Source organism: Rhizophagus irregularis, chromosome 20 (genome assembly GCF_026210795.1).
Source record: "Rhizophagus irregularis chromosome 20, complete sequence".
NCBI classification, from domain to species: Eukaryota; Fungi; Glomeromycota; class Glomeromycetes; order Glomerales; family Glomeraceae; genus Rhizophagus; species Rhizophagus irregularis.
In genome coordinates, this window is record NC_089448.1 from 2,203,528 (window position 1) to 2,212,966 (window position 9,439).

General features: G+C 27.6%; 2 protein-coding genes across 2 annotated transcripts; both read right to left on the reverse strand.

Moving 5' to 3' along the window:
- Positions 1-940: 940 nt before the first annotated feature.
- On the reverse strand, positions 941-2,463 carry OCT59_013070 (uncharacterized protein). The gene has a single exon (XM_025315959.2). The coding sequence runs from the start codon at positions 2,316-2,318 to the stop codon at positions 1,251-1,253; it is 1,068 nt and encodes a 355-aa protein (XP_025181573.1). The 5' UTR covers positions 2,319-2,463; the 3' UTR covers positions 941-1,250.
- Positions 2,464-3,492: 1,029 nt separating this feature from the next.
- Positions 3,493-4,862, reverse strand: OCT59_013071 (uncharacterized protein). Its single transcript, XM_025315960.2, has one exon. It carries the CDS (start codon positions 4,725-4,727, stop codon positions 4,206-4,208), a length of 522 nt encoding a protein of 173 aa, XP_025181574.1. The 5' UTR covers positions 4,728-4,862; the 3' UTR covers positions 3,493-4,205.
- Positions 4,863-9,439: the final 4,577 nt, after the last annotated feature.

Sequence of the window (9,439 nt, forward strand, 5' to 3'; positions counted from 1 at the left end):
ATTTGATTGAGAATTTTTTTTTTTGTGTTAATAGTATTGGATTTACTACAGAGAGGCAGTACTAGTAAAAATTGTATTGATTATCAGCGCACCTGTATTAATCATTTTAGATTTATTTCAAAACCTTAACGTGATACACATAAACTGTTACCCTTTTGATTGTAAATTATTATTTTATTTCTGTTATCACTTTTGTAACCGAATCTAATGATACCTCATTCTGAGCTTTACCGAGTTTCACTGAATGTACTGCTCATCTAATATACAGTATTTTTACTTGCAACATCTAAAACATCCTTGGCGTTTTTGTTAATAAAAAAAAATGATAAAATCACGACTTACGTCATCGTCGTTTTCAAAATGTTCATTTGTGATTGTACCAATATTCGTCCTGTTTTCATCCGTTTTTTTGTCCGGTATTCGTCCGATATTCGTCCGATATTCGGGTTTCTTTTTTTCTTATTCAAATATAACTGCATACACCATTTTGAAAAATGGCTGATAATTTATTGATAATGGTTATTTGCCTATAAATTACGGTAATTTTGACGTGGCTGGCACCTGACCTGTATATGTTCCGGTTCTAGACTGGATACTGATGTTTTGAAACTTACTAAATTGGTAAAAATGATATGGAACATTATGGAACGATCTCAGCATTATCGCACGGGACGTATTTGGGCGAAGTATGTATTGTAGATCAACTCATCTACAATCCCGATAAACTATAAGTTATTTATTGCAACTATACATATATTGTAATGTATTTAAGATGCTGTTTAGAATTTCTATTTGATAAAGCACTTTACTTCAAGATTAAATTAAAGACAAATGTTTCATCACATGTCATCTAATTTATAATATCTACTATTATAATTAAATTGGTATGTGGTGAAAGATACGGTATAAAGATGCAGACTTTCGATTAAATTCGATATGTTTTATTTTTAGTTTCTTCAATAAAAATAAACTTTATTATAAATAATGGGCATACGATAAAAAACGGTAACCTTATATTAAATAAGCCAATATTTATTTTAAATAACTAAAGTTTGTTAAAAAAAAAAAATTACAAATATTTTTACTTGACAGTAATTTAACATGAAAAAGAAATACAAAGTTTACTTATCAATACACATTTTTTTTTTAGTACTACAACGTGCAAAAAATAAATTACTTTTTGTGAGAACCATTTAATTAAATATATATTATATATATATATATATATATTTTATTGAATGTTAGTTAAATTAGCGATTTCCACCACGACGATCACGTCCACGTCTTGACCTTTGAGATGAACCAGGTGAACTTCTTTGTAATGGACGTGGACTTGGAACAGTAGGTCCAGGATTATCATCGAAAGAATAAACACTGTCCGGTCTTCCTCTAGGAGGAGTGCCCGTTGGGTCATCATAAGGAGATTGAGGGGCAGGATAAGGTGGCATTGAAGTTTCAGACTGAATATTTGTAGTTTCCGAAAATAGTGAAGTATCTAAACCTCTAGTTTGAGTTTGTAATCTTGGATCAATTGGAGTATCAAAAGTTTGTTCATATTCATGATATTGACGATATGGAGAAGTATCTCTACTTCTCGTCGCTTGTTCAAGTTGGCCTTCAATAGATGCAGAACCTTCAGGATAAACTTCAGATTGTGGTCCATGAGGTTGAATTGTAGGAGGCATTGAAAATCGAGATAAATCTGATGAAGAACGTGATTGTGGAGGAGAATCTCTTTGTTCTATAGTATGAGGTCTAGGACGGTGCGATTCTGTGACTTCAGTAGTTACAATAATTTCGGTTGTTGATTTACGTGTTGGATATGAGATAGAGTCTTCAAGAGATTCAGTTACTTTTGCTAAAGTAGTTTGAGTGGCACTTGGAATTGCCGAATGTTGAGGTTGAGGTGGAGTTAGAGGTGTTTGAGGTGGTACTCTGGATGGGGTTGTGGTTCCTGAAGGTTGTATTAAACTTGGATTCGTAGTTACAGTTAATCGAACATCGGGAGTGGAAGTAGTCATTAATGGTTCGCGAATATTTTCTTTTGAAGTATTACTAACACTACTACGAGGTTTTTGTTTTTTTACATCTCTTTTTCCTGCACTACCTATATCCCTAATTTTCCTTTTCTTAGGTTTAGCTTTACGAAAACAATATATAAGAGTCCCAATAACAAAAACTCCAATTACAGCAACTACAGCAATTATAATTTTTGTTGAAGTTTTTAATCCTGAAGAATCATTACCATTAGAACTATCTGCTGCGGCTGCAGTATCGAGAAATTTATGAATTAAAAAAAATATAATCATCGACTTCATTATGACAATACATAATTTAACGAAAAGAGCACAATAAAAAAAAATTCTCTCTCTTTTTCTTTTGATTAGCTATTTACGAAGAAGTAAATTTTTTTTTTTTCCCTTTGTTGCGTGATCAAGCAACAAAAAAATAAGCTAATTGCTTCAAATCAAAAAAATGCTTTTTTATGAAAAAAAAATAACGTTAATATCTCCTCAATTACTTAAAAATTTTTTTCCTAGCGGAAAAAATCGCTAACCGTAAGATGATGATCGTGGCTGTGGTAATCGTAATTTTACACAGCCATAATTTTTGTATAAAGCATAATTAACCGCGTTAGATCGTAGATTAATTCTTTTAAAAATAAATTTTCCCTCTCTTTTTTTTTTTCTTAAGAAAAGCATCGGAAAATTACAAAAAAAGTGTTTCTCATTCATCTAAAAATAATTTTTTCATAATAATATCATTAAATTTTATTAATTAAGTTTCTTTTTTAAAAATAGTATTTCTTTGTACTACTAACACTTTCACCTGATCTTCTTTTTCAATTAAACGGAAAATTTCTATCATAAAATGTGCAATATATAAAATTTGATAAACAAAAATTTTCAGAGCTTATATAGCTTTAAAGAGAGGCTTTTACGAAAAAAAAAAATGTTTTATTTAAAAAAAAAAAAAAGAACATGGAAAAAAAAATAATTAACATATTTTTAAGCGAAGCCTCACGATAAAAAAAAAGTATTTATAGTCCGTTAATTTTTTTTTTCGTATGTCATATTTGATTTACATTTTAAAAAAAAAAAAATATTTTTTTTTTGATATTATTTGATTTTATTTTACATAATTGTTTCTTTTTTTCTTTTTTCTTTTCTTTTTACGAGTTATTAGAGATTTAGAGTTATTAATAAAATTTTTTTTTAGATTCCATTCATTCGTAGTATATGTATATGATATTAATATTTTATTCTTATTTGAACTCTTCCCCCCTTTCCTTGATTTTAATTTAAAATACTTTTTGGTGTATTTTTATTTTCTGTGTTCGTAAATAATTCTAATAATTTACTAAATTGAATTTTTCAACATAAAACAATATCTATTGAATAGTCTGGAATTACTCAAAACAATACATATATTATACTAAACATGTTCCATTTTATGAATGAATTTATAAAATAATAATAACATTTTGTACGTGGCGGTGTAAAAAATACTATACAGTACATTTATTTATTATATGAATCGTCATAAATAGGTAGTGACAAAAAAAATCACAGCCACAGCACAGCCTCATTTATTTACAGTCAATAAAAGGTGGCTTAGTGCCTTAATAATGCAACTTTTTATTTACGCTAATATTCATATTTTAGAATGCAATTTTTTGAATTTTGTGATGGTTTTTAACTGATCACCTTAATTACGAATATATATATATGTAATTTTTTTTTTTTTGTTAAAGATTTGTAAAAATTCCGAGAAAAACCCTCCCAACTAATTTTTTTTAAAAAAAGAAAGAGATAAACATTCCAATTAATTATCTTTTTTTTTTTTTTGAAAAACAAATGAAAAAATGATGAAATCTATCCAAATACCCAAGGAAAATAAATAAATAAAAAAAAAATAGTTTATTATATGTTTAAATACAAGAAAACGAAGGAAAAAAAGAAATTTCGCAAGTGAAAAACAACCCCAGGTCAGAATTTAAAAAAAAAAGTTGTAATAATAATAATACATTATATGTGTTGCATTTCATTAATATATATATATATATACAAATTATATTAACCTTTTTTTTTATCCAAAGAAGTTTAATTCATTATTCTAATTTTTTTTATTATTATCGAGATTATCTACAAAATGTATAATATGGAATGTCCCGTCCTTAACCGCCTCTCTATATAAAGGAAAATTCATCCGGAATGAGATCTTATCATTTCTTGACTTTCAGCAGAAGATAGATTAGGTTGTTGAGAAGGAGCCAAATTAATCATAGAATTTGAAGCTTGTTTAGATTCATAAATTGTCTGTGTAGTAGGATAAAACAATGAATCTGGAAGATCATCAGATTCTGTAATATCGATGGCGGGGCCATGTTGTTTTATGACGATTGGTTCATGTTTTGATGAATTACCATATTGTGGTATTTTTAGCTGCTTAGAAGTCGATGTGCTTTCTCCCTTAGGTATTGCACCAAGTTCTCTAGTTTTATTACTTGCAGAAGGATGAATATGACCTCGTTTTCGCGAACAGTAATAATTAAAAAATATTCCTAGAGATATTCCTATAATTGCTATAACAATTCCAATCATAATTATTATGATCAGACTTATTGGCCGTGTTGATGTTGTATGAGCTGATTCATCCCTTATTCTTAATTCAACTCCCGTTGATTTCGAAACGAAATATAGCGTGAATAACACGAATAATATCATTATTTTTATCTTATATGTATTGACTTTCGTTTCAAAAAAGAAAAAAAGATGAAAAGAAAAAAGATAATTTTTAACTGGCGCAGGCTTTTTTTACATAACCTTATATTCTTTTTCGATTAAAAAAAAGTAAAAATTGAGCAAAAAAATTCTTTAAATGTAAAAGCATCGAATAATTATAAAATGGTGGCTGTGTGCGAATTATTTATTGGGCTTAATATACAACCGGATTTTTTTTCCTTTATCATTGTTAATTTTTATAATTAATTTTTTTTTTATTTTCAAAGCCTCATTTTTTGAATTAACAATTAGGTAAAAGGTGTGTTGAGTTACACATAACATTTACTAATATCATAATCAATCGTGCATACATAAAAAGGGAGTGGATTTTATATAAAAATTTGCCACAAATAAATCATGATGAGTGATCATTAACAAAATAATCAAAAAGAAATTACTGTGTTGGGAAAATTTTTTTTGTTTTTGCGGATCTTTTTTTAATTTGTTCAGAATCATATGATTTGACTTTTTTTGTTTGACAATATCTGTTGAAGCGTGGCTAATTTGTAAAAAAATTGCGCGGAATTTCAAATTTAGTATTATACCGTATAAAAAAAAAAAATTCATCATGTGTTGTCGTTTTTAAACGAATTTGTTTATATAGTATTACATACGGTTATCATAATTCTTCATTCTGTCCGTGTTTTTTATATATTATATATATAAATGTAAAATAATTAAGGTATTCTTGATAGTTATCCAAAAATTTCCAACACGTGTAACGCATTATCATTAATTGTCACGTGGTAGTTTTGCATACGGTAAATATTTAGATATTTTTTTCATTATTTACTTAAAATTAATTATTGTATGTTGCATGTACAATTTTTTTTTGTTTTTCGATGTCGCTTTGCCTCTTTTGATAACGATAAGAAAAAAAAAAATACGTACATGATTTATCTAAAGTATCTACGGTAACAAATGAACTAGTTCAAAAAAAATTGATTTTTTATTCGGATGTATTCAAATTAATAGAATATTAATTCTTTTTCTATGCTAACCGAAGCATATGTTAAATTCACCGTTTAATTTATACAAAAATTCCTAATCTGCTATAAAATCTTCTTTAAAGATTACCATCATCACTAAAAAATAAACATTACGTAACTTATTGCGCCACTAATCATAAAAAAAAGTGACGTTTAAATTATAACACTAGGCAGTATTCATGCTTGATCGTATAAACAGATTTAGAATTAGTACTTTACATTATATAATAATTGAAAAAGATACGTGAACCGATTTTGTTTTTTGATTTTACGCGTTAATCAAATTACCGATTTATTTTAAATACCATAAAGAGCGTCTAAGGTTTGTGTAACCAATTTATTCTTGTATATTTCATGAGAATATATATATGTGTATATATATATTATATATATATATGCTACCGAATTCAAGCTCCAAAGTCCGGCCCGGAATTAAAAATATGTATTCCTGACCTAACCGCCTGACCTAAGCCCTGAGGTATGAAATTTAATTGCCGATTCGGCTAAGAACGGTACTATCATAAAATTTGATGAGCGTACAATATAAACTCATTTTTACAATAATGAAATATATAACTTTTTTTTTAATTTATTCTACTTGAGATTCTTTGCATACATGGTACGATTTTCATGGCAAATTATTTGATTTTTTGCAATTTTTTGGTTTATAAATCATGCAAAAACATGAAATCCGATGCGCGTACAACTTTTTACAATAATAAACATATATATATATTTTAGCTCTTTTTCTGGAGTTTTTTGCATATATTTTACAAATTTTACTAGAAAACATCGAGTTTTCGTGTTTATGTATTTATTCCTAATTACGTGCGAAACGTTAAATTTTTGCCCCGACAAGTGGACGAATCGGCAATTAAATATTGACCACGTGATGAGAACCGACGGATTATTGTGATTATTGTACAATGACAGAACTAATCGAGTGGGCGGACAACGGGACATTCTGTGTCATCATGCTTAGATTCTAGAATTCTGTAGTCGCTCCGGAATAATAAGTTTTACACGTACTCTATAACTGATGATTTTTTTATTCACAAATTATTTTTTGATTATCACATGATCATTTCACATGATTGAGACTACAGACTTACAATATTTTCAATTTTATTAAATTTTAATAACTTTTCAATATATATATATAAAAATGAAAACAAATAATAAAGTCAAAAAATACGATCTTTATGAGGGACTAAGTAATTGAGACTTTTGAATGTGTAATTACTTGATTATTTTCATATATGAAGGAATTTGCTTTTCTGTAATCTTCCGATCCTTTAATTTACTTTCATAAAGCAAATGGTAAGTCTTCTTGTGGTTCTGCATCTGCGTCACGTTTTAAAAAATGGCCAGCTTCTATAAAATTATTAGAAGATTCCATTTTAATAGTCATTTAATAAAAAATACTTGGCATAAAGAAATTATTAATACCTGCTGAAACAATTGTACTAAAGACAAAAATAAACAATAAGTATTTTAATTGCATGATTCCAGTTTTTTTTTTTCGTGATATATATGGTTAATTTTTAATTCGTTATTTTCTAATTTGTTTAAAAATTTTCTCTCTCTTTCTCAAAGTGTTTATATAAGAAACATTTTATAGTAACATGTATTTCAAATTACTTCATAATTATCAATGAAGGCGAAGTAAAGGAGACGTAAAGTATATAATTTGCTACGTTTTTTTACATTGCGCCATAATTGAAGAGCAGAGCCACTTTAAATTTATAAAGTGAAAATGCGAGATTTGATGTCATTAATTACAGACATCTGTAAAATTGTGAAGGCGAAGTAATGGAGGCATATAAAGAGTATTTTTGCCACGTTTTTATACACTGTGCCATGCTAGATTAGTTAAATCAACTACTCGAAATATGTGTCAAAAGCTTTGTTGACATTGGAATTTAAAGTTTATATTAGAGAGTATTTTATGTTTAACATACACTATACGGCCAACAGTATATGTATATTAAATAACACGGTAAAACTCATAATAAACTGAATATTACGTCAGCCCCCTTATTTGTTAATCAAATATATCTTGTATTACACACAAATAAATCTATGTAAATCTATCTTCCGCCACTTTTTTTTTTAAATAAAATCTGATATGCCGATAATAATTGTACGTGTTTTGCTTCGTTCTAGAACAGTATTTGAGTGGGAAGGGCTTCCTGTTGATGAGGATATGAATATAGAAGATTTTTTCAATGATGTAGTAGTTAATGAATTAAAGACAGAATTATGGGAAAAAATTGTATTGCATATTTTAGTCCTACAAAAACGGGCGAAATGGAAAAAATAGGACTGAAATGTAATGCATGGGAAAACATAAAATATAATAATAAATTCTTAAGAAATACTGTAGCTTTTATTTATATTATATTTGTATTTACTATTTGTTATTATTTATTATATAATTATCATGCATGTGATATGTATAATCGCTTTTATTTTGTTTTGTTTTATTATTGCATCAATCTAAATCATCTACATCGGGTTCGAAAATATACAATTACCGTAATAGTATTTGATGCGATTTTATTGTATAAACTAGTCAAACATTTGTTATCGACTAAGTAAAGAAAACAGGATCCTGAAATATATATAAAGGTCAGAGGCAGCCAAAAAATTTACTATTAGCTGTACGAGTCGAAATTATGGTAATTTCGGTTAGTATCCAAAAAAGGGGGATGTCTAAAGCGGTAGAGTCACGTAATAATCTTAGTTATACCCCGTCGCACTAAGTGTGACTTATGACATAGAACATTGTAATTTCCCTAATTAAAAGTATAAGCTTTTTTTTCCCATGAAATTTTTATACGGTTTTTTTCATAGCAATAAACTTTTTTATACTCCTCAAATTATTTTTTCATTATTACAAATATATAAAATTACATTACTACACTATTTATTTAACTATTCAAATGGTTTAACAATAACTTCTACTTTTACATTATTACAATTTTGAATATTAATATTTTCAATATTAATTATTGGTAATTTTGATGAATCTTGAGGTATTTTATGGTCTTGTTCTAAAGATTGTATTTCAAGTTGATCATATCGTAATAATTGAGAAGCAGGAATAAAACCTAAAAAGAATATGTAATTTTTCAGATTAAAAGTAAAAAAATAAATATGGAAAATTATGGTACCTTGATTTCCCGATGTATTTTCTCTTAAAGGATTTTGTTTTTTGTTAGAAAAATTTTTAGTTAAACATTCTTCATTAAGATCATCCGCATTTCTTTTTTGGGGAATAAGAAGTGAAACATTTTTTTCTTTGTTGAGCAGTTGAAGTTGAATATGCAGAAATCCCAGCAAGTGTTCTATGTCCTGTAATATCCATCTGTTCTGCATGAGATATACCAAGTAACATCCATAAAGAAATTCCAGTTGAACGCATTGAATGATTGACAAGATTACGTCCATTTGCATCAATTTTACAATCTGCCACAATATTTTTAAGCATATTATCATGAGAATTTTGCTGAGTTTTAAATCAGAAAACCAATTACCATGATATATTTCTCATGGTGTATTTATTCTTAAAAAAAACTCTGAAGTTTTGCAGTTTTTTGGTCTTTTAGATTGATATAATAGAATACTGCCACTGGTGAATAATTATTTGGTAGATCTGGAGGA

What these genes read in the sequence shown, in the direction of transcription:
- OCT59_013070 (XM_025315959.2), bottom strand. Translation starts at nt 2,318, where the DNA reads ATGAAGTCGATGATTATATTTTTTTTAATTCATAAATTTCTCGATACT.
- OCT59_013071 (XM_025315960.2), bottom strand. Translation starts at nt 4,727, where the DNA reads ATGATATTATTCGTGTTATTCACGCTATATTTCGTTTCGAAATCAACG.